Here is a 19,450-nt window from a genome sequence, read left to right as displayed (position 1 = left end):
ATAGGTATTGATTTAATGACTTCATTTCTTTTCCTTGTCTTCCTTTTATAGGATGCTAAAAGGCAGCATCAAGAGGTAGTTTCAGTTTATCGGACACATCTTCTTAGTGCTGTACAGGTATGATAGTCCCAAGTTCAGATTGTTTTACTGTGTCATTTGGATGTAGAGATTCTTAAAACATTTCCACCTGTCATGCTAGAAGGCGTCAAACTTGAAAGTAGTATCTGTTAATTAGCTCTTTAAATTAGCAACCTGTTTTGAAGTTGAGAGAATGGACTGATCCCACAAAAAAGCACAAGTTAAAAAAAAGCACTGTAGTCTTACCATTCTGTGTTCTTATGGCCATTTGTCTACAGTGTGATTACATGTAGCAGGATCCTGCTTTGAGGATGATGATGTCTGGTGATGTGAGCATATTAATTCTGCATTATCCCACGTAATGTGGGAGAGAAGTCAAGTAGGAGCTGGAAATCTTAATGCAGGCCTGTTGAGTGGCTCTCGCTGAGTGAAGAGCTGAGCAACTAACTTGTGTTGTGCCTTCAGATACTTAAGTGTGCAAAAGAAGGACCACTGCTACAGCAGCAAGCTGTTGCTTCTAGAGAACACGAACAGTATGTTTTTGTTTTTTTTTTTCCCCAAATCATATTTTTGTACAAGACTCTACTGGGTCAGAAAGGCAGACCATTCTTTCTCAAATGAGAAAACTGTAACAGGGTTCCTACAACATTTTAGATTTATCTAGAAAATGATGAAAATACAGCAGTGAGTTAAGACTTCTGAGCAATTTTGAAGAATCTACTAATATGGGCTTATGAAGGGCTGACATTTTATGGGACTTTTTCCTATTTTACTTTTTAACTAAGTGTTTGCTTGCTCTAGGGTCACATGGATGAAGATGTCCAAGCTGCTTTACTACAGATCATTCGAATGAGACAGGGACTTGTTTGCTGACGTGTTTAGTGCCATTGTTCTTGAAGGCTGCTGCAGCTTGTAGGAATGCTGTGATTATGGTAGTGATAACCTTCATGAGATTTGTGTAATTGTGATAATACAGCTACAATTAGAACCCCAGAAAGTTACTTCGTATAAGAAACAACTTTAAAAATTGAAATATTTTCTTTCAAAACAGTAAAATAGAGCTACTAAGTTTCAGAGTTGACACTTTTTTCAAGAGATTAATAAAGGATGTAGAACATTTTAAAATTGGTATGCAAATTGACTGTCAAAATGATGACATAGTAGTTAAATTATTTCAATGTCTGATTGACCATTTCTTAAAACAAGGCCTATACCTAGAAATTCCAGTTTGTCCTATAACTTGAACTCTCATGATGTGGTTGAAAATAAATTATGTTCAAATGAGTTTGGCTAAGTATTGTAGCTGTATAACTCCTTCAATTAAGAAAGTGACTATTTTATTTGTAACTTAAGCTGATAGACACTTACTGCAATGTGTTTAGAAAGTCAGCTGCAAAGCTTGATGGAAGGTATTTAGGTATACGCTGTAACTTGGCTGGCCAAGTTACAGACTTTATTTAAATAAACTTTAAGATGTAGTGCCTTTGCTTTTTACAAGACACAAAAATCAAATTTTCCTTCAGAACACTAACTTTGTTTATCCCCTGACCCAAGAGATTTTTCATGAATGCTTTGTAATATCGATTACTGTAGGCTAAAGTAGTAGGACTGGAGTGTCATAGTTGGTAGAGCAGCATTTTGAAATAAATGCAATAGTTCTACTTGTGTATAATTTCATTCTTCATTAGGCATAATATGGATGTAGACTGAGCAGCTCATTTAGCTGTACACTAGATAATTTAGTTACTGGATTTTCAAACACTATCTCATGGAATTTTAAGGTATTTTCCTCCTAACTGTAAATTATGTACTATAATCTGATTATTTATGGGGAAAGATGCAAATAGTAAGATTAATGAAATGAGAATTTTTATTTGCTTGGAATCTACCTATTAAAGCAGGGCTTCATTTTTATCTGAAGGATGATATTCCCATAAGTAAGTTTCATGGCAGAAAATAATTTGGGACTATTCAAAGAAACTAATTCAGAAGCGAGCCTAATAACATATGTTGGTGTTTTAATAGTGCAAACAGTGTGAGTGCTATTGGTAGCCCTGTTAACTTCAAGCTACTTGGCTGAAAGCATTTGCTTATAACTAGCAAGTAGGAACCTGGCATCCTGATGCAGAGAAGATGAGCTGCCTTTTCCATGTTCCAGAAAAATAAAGACTTAAGAAAGAACGCTGAATTCTTTGCTTCACGTTAATTGGGCTTCCCAATAAGCTGTCTCTTGCAGGCTTAGGTCTCTTTTTCTTTTTTTTTTTTCCAGTGATGTTATATTTATTTCCTTTTGTGTCCCTTTTTGGGCAGAGTCATGTCATAGAATTGAAGAGATGACTGCCACGTAGAGGGGGATACAGAAAGTGATAAATGTGCAGGACAGTTTTTATTATATAAATACATTTAATATATTTACTAAATACGTCTGTAGTACAACAGATCTAGTGCTGCTTTCCTTTAATTTCTTAGAGGACTATTACAGAAAACATCTCAGTATCTATACATTACTTTTAGCCAAATTCTTTTATGATTGCATTACTTGAAACTCTTATTAGAGAGAAATTGTTTTAATATACTAACTAACTCTGGCATATTTTGATATTGTATGTTTCTTTATTGAGGGAGTTCTATGTATGTTTTTCTAATATTTTCCCATATTACATTATTAATAAAATATTTTCTTCTTTTTTTATTGTAGTGGTCAATTCTGTAAAAGGTAAACCAATGTAAATAGTTTTGGCAAAGTAGTGGGTCATGAAGGATATTGAAGTCATTTCAGTGCTCTCAAATACCAGGTAACACATTTATTTTTAGATGTCTGCTGGGATTGGTGTTTTTTGGGATTGGTGTTTTTCCATCTAATTTCAGAATTTGTGGTTGGTAAAAATTCTGATGATATTAATCAAGAATCAAAGATGAAGCTTCACCAGTTAGCCCTTCAAAGTAAACCTGCCCTGGCTACCTCTGCATCAAACAGGTGATGCTGTCTGTTGTACCAGTCCCTAGGTTTTCGGGGTGAGACAGTGAAGTTTTACTACTACTTTTAATGAAAACATGTTCATGTAACATGTTACACTGCTGCCTGACTTGCTAAGCAGTCTTTGCAGGGTAATTCCTTGGCACTATTCAAGTTGGCTTATTTGCTACGAATTGAGAGGGGCTCCCTACTTTTACAATTAACTTGATTTTTAGTTACTTGGTGTGACTATTGTTGCACGTGGGATGTGAAAATGAGTAAGGGGGTCAGTTGTTAGGGTATGAACAGTGCAAGTGAAACTTCACTGTATTTAAAGAGTGACTGGAACAATGATATCTTCATTGGACCTTGAAGGCTTTACAGGAGCTGCTTGTTTTCTGAGTCAGTAAGCAGATCCTTTCTTCAGGGTTCTTGTAAGTCTCTTCTTTGACCTTTAAGTGTGTGCGTGCTTCTGTGTGTAAAAGAATAAATGTTTGAGGTTTTCTAAAGAGGAAATGACACTTAAGTAGAACTGTTTTCTGATGTGTCTGTGATTTGATGTGTCTAAATATCCCCTTAGCCAGTAGATGTATTCTGTCAACTTCACGGAGTCGGTTAACATACAGGGTACCATTGAAGTGATTTCCACTGATAATTTCCCCATAACTTTATATACTCTCAGATGTACTATATGGGTCTTGTAATCTCTGACATTTTTTTTTTTTACTGCATAGTAAGGCTAACTATTTAAAAGCTTTTTGAATAGTATTTGTATCTTTTTATTTTTTTAGTAAGCAGAGTAATTTCCTTCTGCTGAAATAACTTACTTTTGTCCTCTCTTTTTAATGGATTAACGTACCTCTTAAACACCAGCTCAAAACATCGAGTGTAAGCTGCTAGTTGAAAATACTTACTGTTCTTCCACAACTTGACCAGTGCCAGAACAGATGCTGGAAGTGTACAACCTCAGCGTTTCCAGGTTTCTTCTGAGTGAAGGCTTGCCTGTTGTAACTGCTGTTCCAGCAGTGACACAAATAGGTTTGACTCTTAGATGACTTCAAGATCACTTTAGCAACTTTAACTCCGTCATGTTACTAGAAGCCTGAATGTGACTGCTGGCTTGGTTCACTGAAGTCCATATAGGAGCTGTATATATAAAGCATGTGAGAGAGTAAGTCAGTTTTGTATTTCTATGAAACATGAATTGGTAGCTGGGAATAGAGAACCTACTTTCTTGGTTTGTTTAAAAATGGTTCTTTAACTGGAGACAGGAATATTTATATGAAAGGGGAAAAATAAAGGTGAGAAGTTGGTGCTTGTCTGGAAACAAACAAAATCAAACAACAAAAATTGCCAAGCCTGAATGTCTTGATCTCAATGGTTGCAATAGTGTTCCTACAGATTTACTTCAGCTTGGTACAGGTTATTAGTAGTTTCTTGTCGCTCTTTAATTCAGGACAAGTAATCACTTGAATATAGGCTCTAAGAAATCTGGGTGCTTGTCTGACACCAGCTGTTGTGTGTGCTGAGAGTTTCAGAGCACTCTGTTACGTCTCCTCCTCAAAACCATCATGCTAAACCCATTTGATCTGCTGGAGTTCAACATTTATTTTTTTTGAACAGTGCTTTCATGTGTTGAACTGTGCCTTGTTTGCTCTAGGAGCATTTCTGTCTTGGCATGGATTATTTTTTCTTTCTCAGTTCATTATCAAAAGAGTTAGTGGAGCTGAAATTAAAATGATGTAGTAACAGCTCAATTGCACATCAGAAAGTTGCTTTCTTCTGGAGGAGCGGTACCCAGAGCTGCTGCCAGCATGGCGTCAGTAGGCAGCTGTGGAGCTCTTAGCTGTGGTTACATTTCCCTGGGCATGAAGCTGTTCTTAACAGCAGGATTGTGTTTGGATGCAGTGGTTAACTGCGAAGAATTCTTACTTCAGGGTGGGGGAAATACAAGACAAAGAGTGCCCTAGAAGCGAGAAACTAAATCTCAATTTCCTTGGGAACACTAACTCAACACAGCATGTAATTCCTGCTAGCTGAGACTTTTTTTTTTTTTTTTTTTTTTTGCCTGCTAGCTCACCCTCTTGTTACCTTGGTGTTGATGATGCTGTAAAGTCCTAGCATGTAAGAAACTAAGCTTAATGTTTTGGGGTTTACTAGGTGTGGATTATTTAAGTACTGTATGAATGGGGAGATCTGTGGGCTCAAACCAAAAGAACAACTAACTCTCTTGGCAGTGCTCTGTATGAGGTTTTTGGCTCAACTGAATCATGAAGGTGAAGGTAAAATCTGGGCTGTGTTTGCTCATCAGCAAAATTCCCATGGCAGTGATAATCCATGTGTTTGGTATAATCAAGCATGAGGAATCACCTGTGTAGTAAAGGAAGCTTTCAATTTTTATGCTTTCATGGACAAACATTGCTGATAAATGAAGGGGGAAAATGGGAGGTCACAAAAATGCCAGATGTAAACGAAATGCATTGAAGAGGTTTCAGGGGTACTTCACGAGACACGTATGGTGATCTGTTACGTGAAACAGGAAAGCAATATTATAAGGTAATGCTGCTTATAATTGATTGTTGGCACAATGTTGCTATTATTCGGCAGCCCTATTTTAAGTGGGTATATGACTTCTAAGTAGCTGACTTGGAAATACGTCTGAGTCCTGGAAAGTTTGTAGAGATTACTGCTTTCTTAATCTAATGTGTGCATTGCTCTGCCAACTCAGAAAATTAACTTTTAATAGAAAAAACATACATATAACTCAATCACAGCTATTAGATCAGATGGATTTTACATTAAGTGAAAAAGATGCTGAGCATTAAGGGATATTAAATTGTGAAGCTTTTTACTGTTGGACTCAGCTTTCAAGCCAGCACTCTACTGTGAAGAATATTTATTTGTGCATTTACCAAGTATCTTAGATGACAGGAAAGGAATGCATATGAAAGGAAAACAGGACATGAAAATATGACTTCTTTCCAGTGTGAACATCTAGCTTTATTTCATAATAATTAGTTTTACACTTCATTAAATGCTGTTTTTTTGTTTTTCTTTCCTGCTTGTGTGCTCTTAGGGCCCAACAGAGATGACTTCAAAAATTCGCTGCAGGGCATCAAGCCAGAGTTTTGTAATCTAGTGGGAGTATTCCAAAGTAAGAGAGGATCTCTTGAAGCTTCTTCATGTGTTGGGAGTCAAGTGTGGTATAAGAGTTATTTTGGGTGCAAGGACACTTGTCGTGTCTTGCCATACTACTTGCTGCAGTTTAGGAATTGGAACACATTGCTCTAACTACCAGTGGACAAACCTAAAAACAATTAGTGTAGATCAAGTAAATCTATAATATGATCTGGTCACGAGGGACTTTGACACACAACTCTTAGTTTTCAAGAAATTCTAGCACTTGATGATAGGGATACTTATGCTGTTGAGTTCAAAAAAAAAAAAAAGTCTAAACATCACTAGTGAAAAATGGTGATCTGCTGACCGTGTAGGCATACTTCAACTTGAAAGCTCCTCTGAAAGAAGTGATAAAGGAATGTTTTGAGAGAAGGGAGAAGTTAAATAGATCGTTTTGTCAGTGATAAGGAATTCCCTAGGAAAAAAGTAGGAAGAAGAAAATAAAGAAAAATATGCCAGTTGCAGGATAGCAGAATTAAAACCTTTTCAAAAGGTTTGAAAAGCCTTGAAACTGGGTAGAGCTTCAGGGGAGCAGCAAAAGCTGCTGTGCCTGTATAGGAAGCAAAGGAATTAGAAGTATGGTAGGTGCTGCAAGCAAGAACAACAGACAGGTTTTTAAAAGAAATGTGTTGAGAAATATCCATTCAGTGCTATGGGCCTGACTTCAAATTGTAAAACTGGAGAATGTTCTAGCAGGGGAGCTGCTACAGGGATGTACAAGAAACGGCAGAATAGGTGGCGAGGTGTGATACTAAAGCGACCAGTTCATGGGCTAAAAGCAGCCAGAACATTGTTCTCCAGGCTTGAAAGCTGCAGCGAGAAGGCAGCTGACTGTGGGTGGCCTCCTGCGAGTTATATCACATTTTGAAAAGCTTTAATTTTAGCTCAAGCATGAATTAAAAGGCAGCAGGCCTTTCCTGCTCTGGCTGCTGCCATGCAGTCTCAGCTGAGATGAACCCGTGAAGATGCAGACTTCTGTTGGTAGTGCTTGGGCTGGGAGGTATCAGTAGACCTGTCAAGCAGTGTTTAAGAAGTTGGCATCCTACATCTCTTGGAGCAGGGCGCAGTGCTGGCTTGCCTGATGGGGAAAAGGCAACGTTGCTTCTAGCGTGGTGAAGCTGGGAAAACGCGGAAATTGTCAGCGAAGTCTCACAGCATAACGTATGAAGGAATGCTGAACTCTTCCATCCCTTTCAGCAAAAGTAGTACTTCTTTTTACCTCCTACATCTCAAATATGAAGTGAAAATTACTCCAGATTACTGCTTCTGCTCCAAGGAGGCTGCTGAAATGGTGCATGCATGAGTACTTCCTAATGCTGCCATTTGACACGTTGCAATCAGCTACAGAAGTAATAAGCCTGGAACAGCACGGTGCACTTGAACGAGGCACAAAACTGGCAAGCTGAGTTGCTTGGAGATGTTTGTGACTGGCTGTGGTGCCTGGGTAAGCACAGGGCTGCCCTCTGCCAGCAGCTCAGAGCACTTTGGCCAAGCCTGCAGCATCTTGCAGCAGTGTCTCAGCTTCTAATGAGGGAGAAGTTTGAAGAGCTGATCCCACTTTGAAAGGGACTGGGGGGAAAGCGCAATCGTGAAGAGTGTTCCTTTCTGCTCTTGTGTGCCCCTGGAGAGACCAGGTATCCAGAACAGCAGTTGGTGGCTGCTGGATGAACAGGGGACTTGGAGCATTTCCAATGGGTTGTGACAGGAAGAATTTGGCTGGGGAAGAGCAGACTTGAAGTGTAGCTGATGGGCGCTCTTAAATGCGGATCTCACAGGAGCTAGCAGTTCCAGCAGGGGCTGCAGGAGGGCCTGGATTTTCAAGTGATGTATTTGTTGTCTTTTGCCTAGGAAAAAAAAAAAAAAAAACTGACCTTGTCTTCATTTAGGCTTCTTGGGCTGTTAGTGGCTTGCTCTGATCTGAAGCTCAGAGTTGTCAAGTATCTTAAAAAAAATTAAAAAATAAATGACAAGTGTGTGTACATATCTCAGCTCTTAAGTCTGACACTCTCAAGCTGTTGGACTTTCTCTGGAGGTGCTGTGTTACCATCTACACATACAAGGAGTGGGCGTGATGCACTCAGAAAATATGGGACCTCTGGCACTCGCGCATATTTCTGTACAAGAAATCTGAGGCAGAAATGTGGCAGCCCTATTCAAGCAGCTTCCTCCAGCGTTGGGTAGTTAAAGCGTCTGGCATGTCCTACTGTTGCTGAAATGTAAAGAAAACCAGTGGGGCATTTAACTAATGCTCACTGCGATAAAGGGAACTCTTTGGTAAAAAGCAAAACCCTGTGGGAGGTTAGGGTGCAGGAGGAGCGGGGCCCTAAAAGGGTAACAGTCCTCTTAGGGTTTCGGGTTTGCTTGGGGAGAGTGAGGGAGGTACAAAACTACATGAGTCTGGGGAGCTGTGAAGAATCCTGGCAGGAGATTTTTTCTCTTTCTTTAATGAGGTTCTTAATGAAGGTGTAAAATGAGCTGAGCGGGGAGGAGGGGACGATTCCTCTGCAGACTGGAGAGGGCTCTCAAAATTCCCTGGTTATTCCTCTGGGTACGTATGGGGAAAGGATGAGAGGGCTGCTGACAGGAGGAGGATGGACAAAGGCTCACCCCTCTGAGAGGGACAAGGAATACTTTGCTGCTCTCGGGGTCTTCTTTAAAAGATTTATCCTGGGTGAGTGGATGCAGATTTGTTGCTCAGACCTACTGGACTTCCCTGCCTGTGTTTCTCCAGGTTTCGTGGAGCAGGACCAGAGGCAGGGTCCCAGCAGACAGTGCAGGAGCTGGCCCTTCCCAGGAGCTTCAGAAATGCCTCATGGGCTGAGAGCTTTCTCTCTGCAGCAGAAGAGCTTTCACATGCTTGTTTCTTAGCAAAACTAAAACCAAATGTTATGGGAGGTACCGGTAGCAAAGGGCTGTTCTTTAGCTGTGGCTGATGGAAGCTGTGCCATCGCAAGAGGAGGCTGTGTCGGCTCACCAGTGGCGTGGAGGTGAGGTGCTCCATGTCGTGGCTCAACCCTGAAGAAGGGGAGCCGTGTGCTGCTCACGAGTCCCTGCCTGAGGGATGTCACGGTGCATCAGGCTGGAGAGCTAGGGGAGAGGACAAAGAAGTGACATTGCATGGCAGCACTTAGCTGCATATTAATTTCTCAGCAAATGTTATGAGTGTTTAATCTGCTTATTCTCTTGAGCTGTTCTAGAGCAAAGAACTCTGCTGGTGATAAAGGAAGAGTGATTTACAGCTTTAAAATTATCGGTGCCTCAACAGATCACCAGCCTCAGATTGCATGCCTTTCTTGTTCTGCTTTATAGATGCTTCCTCTGAAGCTCAGTCAAGGCTGTGTGCAGGCATTTGGTTTTGTCCTTCCAGAAACATGACCTTGGACAGCCAAAAGTGAGGTTATTTAAACACCACCCCCTACACACCCGTCAGCACAGCCCCTATGCCCCCAGTCTGCTCACTAAACTCCGGCTGAGTTGCTTGTGGCATCCTATAGAGCGTATGATTTAAAAACTTCCCAGGTCACCTTTGCAGTATCTCAGATGCAATTGATGGGGAATCCAGGGACGCATTTTAAAGTAAATTACATGGAACAAATAAACCAATCTGCTTCTAAAGCACTTGTGCCTTTGAAAACACTGGCACTGCTGCTGTTTTTTTTTTTTAAAAGGGTACTTGTATTCATTCTAATTGAGTTGACCTTAAAAAAAATAAATTAAAAAAAAATAACCCAAGTGATGTGGGTGGTGTTTTAGGATACGTCTGTTCTTAATCTATGCCAGCCTGCTCAGACAGCCACAAGGGTAAGGACAAAGCAGTAACTCTTGTGCAAAATGCTGTCTGTTGTACCCTGGGCTGTGAGCTCTGGCAGCAGCCAGCATTGATGCTGCCATCCGTGGGGCTTGTGGCCACGTGCCTGGCCGGCAGCAAGCACGGTGCTGACCCTTCACCGCTCCTTTGGGCAGTTAGCCCTTTGCAGGAGGCGAATCCTGCGAGTGTCTTTCTGCTCAGGATGACTTCTCCTGCTCTGTCTTCCCCGTATCAATCTAAGCGTCCTCTCAGGCTCCGTGCTGTGGGGCGGAGAGCTCCTCGTGCGGTGAGCGTTATTGATGTTCTCTGGGGATTAGGCAGAGCTCGCAGCAATCGCTTTGCACCGCGGGCCACATTCCAAGTGCTTTCAGCTGGGTTAGTGATCATTAACAACCTGTCTGTGTTCCATCAGATCACCTGGCAGTACAAATTTGTCTACCTCGAGCATGATCCTGTCATTGTATTTGTCAGACTAGCTAGAACTGGCAGTCCTGAGCTCGTGCTGGCTTTGTGGTTTTTGTGCCAGCTGTGGATAACAGATGGTACCTGCTCTGCCATAACCTCTTTTCTGCAATCTGATAAAGCTAGGCTGAGGACAGAGGTTGCCTGATCTGGCACAGAGCCTGTCAGGACAAAGTTAACGTGCCTGCCAGCACCTCTGGAATGTGTTTGAACTGGCTCAGGGAGTTTGCATGGGGTCAGCACTTCTGGGCTACCCGCTTACAGCATGTTTTCGTCCTGCGTCACACACCTCAAAAAAAGCAATCCTCCAGGGGAGGGCAACAAAGCTGGGGAAAGGGCTGGAGGGCACATCCTCTGAGGACAGCCTGGCTGCCTGGTCTGGAGGCTGAGAGGTGCCTCCCTGCCCTCTGCAGCTTTGTGAGGGGAGATGGAGAGGGGGGATGCCGGCCTCTGTTCCTTACTCATGTCAGAGCTGCCCCGGGAGGTTCAGACTGGACATCAGGAAAAAATCTCCTCACCATGAAGGTGGTCAAGCACTGGAACAAGCTTTCTGGAGAGGTGGTTGATGCCCTGTGCTTGCTCAAGAGCATTTGAACAAGGCCCTCGGTAACACGCTTGATTTTTGGTTAGCCTGCAGTGGTCAGGCAGCTGGACTAGGTGATCATTGAAGGTGCCTTCCAACTGAACTATGCATTTCTCTTAAATAGTGTTAAAAGAGGGTCTCCAGTGAGCCCACCAGTGTCTGTTTTGTTGCAAGCTGGTTTTATTCCTTTTCTCTTGAAAGAAAAGGATCTCATCCCCCGAGGCTGGGTGAGATTTGGAGGTGATGTTTCCCGTTATGCGCGTTTGTTCTGCTGTGCTATTCCACGATGCTGCTCATGGAAAAAGTGCTGCTGAGTCGAGTATTTTCTGGAGGATGTGACAAAAGCCTACTTAGACACATGGTGATTCAGATGAGCCTTTCTTTTGGTAACAAAGCCTAGCCTCTCAGCCTCCTTCCTGGGACCAGGAGGAGGCTGGGGAGTGAGGGAGAAGGCTCTGTGGTTTTCTAGGCAAATCAAGGAACCAGGAAGGGCTCTAGATCCTGGCTAGCAAGCCTTCTGCTCCTTCAGCCAGTGACCCCTGGGCTGCTGTGGGAGAGGTAAGGCATCTTGCCTGCCATGCCAAGTTCTTACTGCATTTGTCTCTGTAAGATGCGTACTTCCCCTGTTAGTTTCAAATGCATTTAATTGAAATGTGCTTACAGAGCTTCTGCCTGTAGGCTCTGGCAGAGATGTTCTGCCCTGTGGCTCTGAGTTTTTTTGTGCCAGCTGATTTCCTAATTGACAGCACACACTCCGCACTAACACAGCAAGCTGTAAACTGCAGCAAGCGTCACAGGGAGGGAAGGTTGGCAAGAGGTTTCTGACTGTACCTTGATACAACAACACGTTCCTGGGTAAGCGTTATCAGGTGTATTCCCATCTTGGTCTGGGGATGCTCTGGTGTTTCTGTTGAAATAGAGATGCCTGTGAGAGGCTACAAATGCTGCAGATGGGTTTTCCTTGGGCTACAGAAGGTATGTGCTCTGTGCCAGCTGGCTTGTCTCATCAGGACAGAATATATATGTGACTCTCATAGCTGTCCTGTTCTCCTGGGAGTGTGTTCTAGGGGGGATAGGTAAGGGAGAAATGAACACCACAGAGGGGCTGGGGCTGGACAGCAAGACACAGGGCTTTAAACTATTAGGTGGGCTGATGCTTGACATATTAATGGACATGAATGTGGAATCCCCTGGGGCTCAGTGTGAGGGAACCGATGAGTTTTGAATTGCATAGCACCCGGCCCTGTGTTGTTCCCCATGCAAACCAGGATCTGGCCCAGCTGCAGCTTGTCTGCAGGACTGTGCCTCATGCACGCTCCTGGAACAGTTTAATGTCTGAAACATTCACCGATAGCAAGGTGGGAGATGTCCTGACTTAGCAGCATCCAGGATGAATGAATTAATGCTGTTGAGCAGAAGCATTTACACAGGAAGAAAGATGCCTGCTGTTTGGCACGTTCTGTACAGCTGGCCAAAAGGTATTGTGAAGAGGTGTTTCTTTGAGCGTTTGTGTGGGCACTTCTTTCAAACCTTCCAGTGTTTGCTGTGGAAATGTTGTGTGGCATGAAGAGATGTGTGCTTTCAAAACAAATAGGTAGCCCTAAAACTTCTGCTAAAATGAAAATTTCCATAAATAATTTCAGGAGAAAAGGACTGTTGAAGATCGTGCTTAGCAGAAAACATTGCAAATAATTCTAATTTAAAGGTAACTTGTCTTTTCCTGATATGATTGGATTTCATGGAAAAAGAGGGGGTGGCTGTGCACCGACTTAGCAGAAGCAGAGCTGCCCAGGCTCTGAAACCCAGTGCTTTGGGATTACTCATGGCTTTTAGCGTTTGGCACGTACTTGACAGCTGAATTGTACACGCTCTGACACGCTCCCTGAGACAGGGATTTGGCCTCCCGCAGCCCCTTGATGCAGCTGGGAGGAGCTCAATGCTGCAGGCCCAAGCTCTGTTTGTTCTCTGACCTCCTTTAAGGCTCTGATGGAGCCTCCCCGGCCCTGCTCCACGCGCTGCTTCACCCGAAGGCCTCACACGGGCCCTTCACCTTCATGGGGAGGCCTGTGGGCAGCCGCCTGTGTGAGCTGTTCTTAGCAGGCCTGCGGGTGCAAGTTACTTGGGCAGGCTCCTGGTGGGGCTGGATTTGGGCATTGTGGTGACCTCCCTGGCAGCAGGAGGTCGGGTGCCTTCCTCGGCCTCTCGGGAGGAGGTTGTTCCACGCAGCCCTGCTGCTTGCATGTCCATGGTGCTCATTGCGTCTGCCCTGGTTCACGGCCTGCTTTGTGACTGCTTCGTTCTCCCACACGACACCATCCCTTTACATAGACACCTTCCCTTGTTGATATTTACTGCCGGTATAGCTCTGTGCCCTCAAGTATACCATCTGGCCCCATGCTGGCTGGGTGCTGAGGCTTCTCCATGCTCCTGAAGCTTTGTTCCGCCTGGGTGCTGGCAGCAACCCACCTTCAGGTCCTTAGTGGCTTGAGTGTGCTCTGGGCAACTTGCTCTGTTAACCTGTGTTGGTCCCCACATTGATCCATGAAGGACTCCGGTGTGTGCTAGAAGTGAGTTGATGCAGTGACTGTACCGCCTGTGCTTCCTCTCTTACTGCTTCTTTACCCTGCCCTTTCCATCAAAGCTGGCTTGTTCACAGGGCATGGCTTCTGCAAGTACAGCTGAGCCTTGCTCTTGTCCTTTGTTGCAGGAATTAGTGCTCTGATTTTAAAACAAACAACCCTAAAAAAAAAAAAATCCTTCCCCTGCTCCCATCCCAATCAAAAAGTACAGCCCTCTGGGGGTAGCCTCGAGCAGTCGGCTGGGCACAAAGGTCTGCAAGGTTTTACTCCACTTCCCATTTACCTCCATCACGTCAACCCTTCTTTGAAACTGGATCCTAAGTCTCACGTGGGGGTTGCCCTAACTTAAATGCTCTTTCTCATGCTGTCACTTGTGGGTTTTGCTGTGTAGACTGGGCAACAAATTAAAGTGATTAAAAAAAAAAAAAGCAACAAAAAAAAACCTCCCACAAAAACCAACAAAACACCCAGATTCTGTAATTGCTTTGGAATCTGATGAGCAGCAGATGGCTCTGTGCTCTTTGCAAGCACCCATCCTCTGCACATCAAGGAATAACTACGTCATGTTGTTCAACAAGCCACAGAAAATTATATTTTAATCCAACCTTGCTTCCCCCTTCTTCTTCCCACCCGCTCGCCCCCCCTGTGGTTTGTTGTTTCACTCAGTAGCTTGCCATAATGCATTTAGTCCTGCCTGCCTGTGATTGGAAACACAAGACATGGCTTCATTACAAGCTCTATGGCTTCCCCCTACACTTAACATACCGTACAAATTGTTTGCTCAACTTTGGCATCTTGCCTCAGAGGAATTTTTGTCATTTGAAGGTTTTAAATCAGCTATTTGAGCCACTCACAATTGTAAATAATAGGCTATTAGTTTATAAGAGACATGCTTGCTGGCATTTCAAACCTCTCGGAGGGATCACACTGTCTTGGAAACCCTGTAATGCCTATGGAACCGAACACTCTTAAAAAGAAACCCCCAAACACTGCCCTGGGAAAATTCATTTATAGAAAATAAGTGAAATGAATAGATGTTTTTAGCCACATGTTACTCATTTTCTTTTTATTGCTTTAACATGCCTTCACTGGAACATGTTACCATCGGAGGCTGCTGATGCCAGCTGTACACCTGGCTCAAGCTGGAAAAAAATGGAGTTTGGCCTTTCATCTTCTCTGTTTTCTGTTGTGATTGGAACCAAGGGTTGGCCCCAGATCAGACAAAGGGTGAACTGAAAACCATCCTCAGAGCCGGTTTCTAGAGGAAGCCTTATAGGGCTGTGTGTGGGGGGTTTGGTTTTTTTTTCCCACTTTTTGGAGCTCTTGTATCAAGTTTATATACTGGCAGAGGCAGGAAACCATTGTGTACAATATGGCAAACAGAGCTAACAGGCAGCCAGGCCAAAGGCTATAAATTATTATTTTAATTTCTTGGTTTATGGTTTCTTGTTGACTCCAGATCAATAGGAAAAAGGTGCATTGAGCCACCTCTTTTAATTAAAAAGGCTGCTGTGATTAGGTTCTAGTGAGGGATGGAGAGATGTGTGAAGAGGATGTGCCTGGAAGCAGATGCTGGTTTCCAGCGCGAGGAATGCTGCTTTCCCCTGTGCTGCATTAGTTGCTCGTGGCTTCTACTGGCCAAGTTTCTATGGGAGAAACCCAACTGCAGTGCTGCTTTATGAAGTTCTCTTCTAGCCTGTTTTGCGTTTGCATCCTCACATCCTAAGCCAGTGGACCTTGTTTCCCATAGAATAAAAAGGCCATGTATTTTAGTGGAATCTTCTGCTTATTATAAAATAGCTCCAGATTCATTTCACCCTAAACTCAGGACACTTGGCCCCATAGTGCTGAGAAATCATTAGCGTTTTGTGCTTAACAGGTGCAGCAAACTTTTTCTTTCCAAAGATTTTCCAGAGTGAAATGCACATCTGTAACAAAAGCTGTGTTTTTCTGCTCATCACCTTCAGACATGGCCATAATTAAATGCAGATATCAAGATGGAGGACGAGTTTGTGTTCCATAATCCGTAGAATGACCCATCACATGATGCTTGTTTGAAGTCTTAGTTAACCTTTAATCATTCGATGCTGAGTCTGGCTTTGATTTTCCGCAGAAAAAGTGTATTTTGCAAAATCTTCAGGAAGGAAATATGCCAATTCTGCAGTGTTTCTCATTGTGCTGGAAATGTTACTTTCAAAACCTCCCGGGAGATACGGTGTAAAATGAATGCTCTTCCATTTCCTTGCCTGGGCTCTGGCTCTTGTAAAGCTGGTATCCAGGATCAGAATAGTAACTTAAATGTTGTTAAAGCTTGTTTTTCTGAAGGAGACCGAGGACAACTGAAGGGGATGTCGTGGTGCAGGTCTCAGATGCGGAATTTCCTCAGTACTAAGGCATGCTGAATAGGTACTTGAGGGAACACTTACAGGTGTTCAGAAAAAGCAGAACTAGCAACGTTAAATCTTCAGTGCATTCCATGATAAAATCGGAGCCAAAGCTCTTTAGAAGCATGTCAGCTTGTTTGTTTTTGTCTTATGGGAGGTGCTGTTTAACTGGCAGTGAGCTGGTAGGTAAGCCAGCCGCTGCCATGCCAAAGAGCGCGGTGAAGAATTCCCCTTGCCCACTCCCACCCAATGTGTTGTGTGCGAGCTTGAACCGACGCCTGTTCAAGTTGCTGTAATAAAAAATCTGCCTTCCACAGAGGATTTGGCTCAGAGCCTGGGGAGCTGGGAACTGCGCTTCCCATCAGATGTGGAAACCCGTAGGCTGCTGCACCGCTTGTGCAAGGCGGTGCTTGGATCAGAGCAGCTTGCCGCACCGACCTCTCTTCAGCAAACCACGGTTTCCAGCACTCCTGACCTCCTGAATTCTTCATCTACATGCCAGCGCTTCCTTTTCACCACCATTCCTTCCCCATAACTATCACAGCTGATTCCTTCCCCCAAAGAATGGGAAATAAGCTCCCTTACCTCCAGCCAAAACCTGATAACCGCCGATAAGCGGCTTGTCAGCAGGGGCTGTGACAGGCGATGGTGTGAGCGAAATGGCAGCTCCTGGAGGCAGGGACACGTGCTTCCAGCCACTGCTGGAGAGCTCGTCTCCTCCTCATCTGGGGTGCTCAGCCTCGCATCTGCACTGGGGCAGAGCGTGGGGTGGACCCGGGGCTCTCGGTGGTGCTGTGCCCGGAGGCTTGGCAGTGGGGCGTGCGGCTGATGTGCTGAGCAAAGGGAGGGTTGTAGGGGACATGCACTCCCCAGGTGACATCTTCATCCTGAGTATAAATATTTAGCCTATCTAGCAATTTAGGCATGAGGCTAGGGAGTGGTATTGGGCCAAAAAAATAAAAATAAATCTGGTCTTGACTTGGGGGCTTCGTGCTTTTTAAGTTGGTGCGTACGCTCCTCGTGGTTCTGGCTGAACCTCTCAGGGTATTTTTCAGCCCTGCCTTGTAAGTGCTGCTGTGGGCTTGTGAACCCTGCTGGGAGGTGGGCTTGTGCCTGACAGCCCGGGGGTTCAGATCTGCAGCCCCGTAAAGCTCCAGGAAGTCATCTTAAGCTCACGGGCTTTGAAAATATTTTCTTACCTCGTGCTGAAAGGTCTGTAGGGACAGTCATGGTTCTCTTATGGCAAAAGACCTCTCGGGGGTAAGTGGAGAAGCTGGGAGAGGCTCAACTTTTGGGACTCGCTGAGGGCAGGTTTTGGTTTGGTCGCCAAATCCCTCTTTGCTTCAGCTTTCCATCTGTGCACTGATGATAAAAGCAGCAGTGTGCCTCTCCAGGAGCTTGGGAGGATAAACACACTAGAGGCTTGTGAAACCCTGAATGTAATAGAAATTGGGGCTGGCTAATGCCAAGAGAGAGCTCTCTGCTGACATCTAAGCACCACGCTGCCCTTCTCATATATATATTATACTCTTATTATTTGGCTTCTCTGAATGAACTCCGTGGAGTGATTCTCATGTAAATAGGAGAGACTGTTCCATTGCATATTGTAGCATCCTTCCACGCAGGCTGGGCTTTGACTTCTCAGGCATGTGCTGTTCCGTGGGTATACAAATAACAATTTTCAAGATCTTTCTGCCTCCCATGCGCCCTTTGCTCGTCGCCCCACTGGGGAGGAGCAGGAGCCCCGTGCTGTGGATGGCACCGCAGCCTGCAGATGGTGCCAGAGACATGGCCAAATGCAAGCTGGTTGCTGCTGCACAGCTCTCATCCCTGTGCTGGTTTAGGGAAATTCTGTGCTCAGCAGCACAGAAGTAATAGGAAGATAATACAGGCAAGTTGGTGGAAATTGAGAGGAAATCTGTACCAAATGCATTCCGGAGTTTGGGGAAGATTGTTATAGAAACCTATTGCTTTAGGTGGCTGAGAATATTGCTTTGAAGCAGGGGAAGCGCTGAAAACAAGACATGTGGAAAAGGCCCTCACTTTGTACAGATCCCTTATGGCTTCATGGTCCTCGTGCAGTGTTGGCTGCAACACTGGCGGGGCCTGGTCCTGGACCCCTCCTGCAAAACAAAAGGTGACGATGCCAGGAAAGCAGAAAGCTTTGCTCATTGAGTGCCCTGTGAAGAAGGATACCTAACAGAGGTGCTCGTCCACCATCAGCCTCGTGTGCCGGAGGTTTCCTGCCAGCTTGCTGCTCTGTCCCGTCTGTTGTTTCAGTTGTTCCGTGAGCGTGACCCCTGGTTCTGAATATCTCAAAGGCATTTTCATTAATCTCTTAATCTGAGCGTTTAACACCTTTTGTGGCATCAGCTGCCTCCGTTTGCAGCTGAGAGTAGTCAAGCAGGCTGTCTCAAAATTGTCTCACTGAGCAAAGAAGGATGTCTGGAGCCGCAGTGTGTCTGCCGTGGTTCACAGCTATCACAGAGCTGAAATGCTTCATCTCTTAATTTCCAAAGACTTCAGATTGACTGCTTGTTTCCCTGTTTCAAAGTGCTTGTGGTCAGTGAGAGCTGGGTGTCAGCTGCAGGATCTGACAGACGTCCCTGGTCCGTCCTGCTGCAGGAGATGCCTGCTTCGAGCACCAGCCTGGTACAAGAGCTCCGTTCTCACTGCAACTGGGGGACCTGCTCAGCAAAGCACAGTCTCATTGACTGCGTAGTCAAAATGTATGTTTTTCTCTTCTGGAAGAGGTGAATCCTCCTCCTCCAGTGTCCCCAGGACCAGGGTCTCTTCCCGTTGATGTCCGGGGACAGCACCCTTGGAGGATGTGGGGACCAAATGGCTGCTGCACTGGGTGAGCTGCTTGGTGGTGGTGCCCACCCAGCCTCTGCAAACCTGGCTTTCCAAATCAAACGTGCTTGTTGGCAGTGCTGCTGCCCTGCCCCGCGTACCCACTGTGCAAATTCCTCTGCCGACTCCTTCCTGATCAGGCGACGTGTGAGAGGGCTGGTGGTGGAAGAGACGGGCTGAATCTGGCTTTGCACTAGGCTGTGGACGTAATTTATGTGCTGTGGACTATCCAGCTGGTTGCCGAATGGGGTAGCGTGGATGGCATTTTCCTTTTCAAGTTTGGTTTCTGTGGAGACTGGTTTCTTCATAGGTGATAACTTTACAGAGGAGACTAATGACCACATGTTGATGAAATACTGCTGCGAGCCCATCTGGAACTGACATGTGTCTTTGGGTAACAGCTGGTGAGCAAAGACAGCAGAGGGAGCTGCCCTAGCAAAAGTGGAAGAGGTTGACCCCTTTTCTCTCTGACAGGGCTGTTAGCTTTTTAGGATCAAAGCTTTTCACATTTGGTCCCTGTTCTTGAAGAAGCACAAGTGTTTCCACTGCAGACATTAGTGATTCTGG

General features: G+C 44.6%; 1 protein-coding gene across 4 annotated transcripts in view; it reads left to right on the top strand.

The window, feature by feature from the left end:
• Positions 1 to 2,766, top strand: part of UACA (uveal autoantigen with coiled-coil domains and ankyrin repeats) — a 29,836-nt gene extending 27,070 nt beyond the window's left edge. For all 4 annotated transcript variants that reach the window (XM_072043581.1, XM_027465611.3, XM_072043582.1 and 1 more), the window contains 2 exons: positions 52 to 117; positions 880 to 2,766. In XM_072043581.1, coding sequence (XP_071899682.1) covers positions 52 to 117; positions 880 to 951 — 138 coding nt within the window. In that variant the 3' untranslated portion in view covers positions 952 to 2,766. The remainder of the gene's footprint in view (positions 1 to 51; positions 118 to 879) is intronic.
• Positions 2,767 to 19,450: the final 16,684 nt, after the last annotated feature.

The sequence above is a fragment of the Anas platyrhynchos genome, chromosome 11, assembly GCF_047663525.1.
Source record: "Anas platyrhynchos isolate ZD024472 breed Pekin duck chromosome 11, IASCAAS_PekinDuck_T2T, whole genome shotgun sequence".
NCBI lineage: Eukaryota > Metazoa > Chordata > Aves > Anseriformes > Anatidae > Anas > Anas platyrhynchos.
This window is presented reverse-complemented; position numbering and strand designations above follow the sequence as displayed.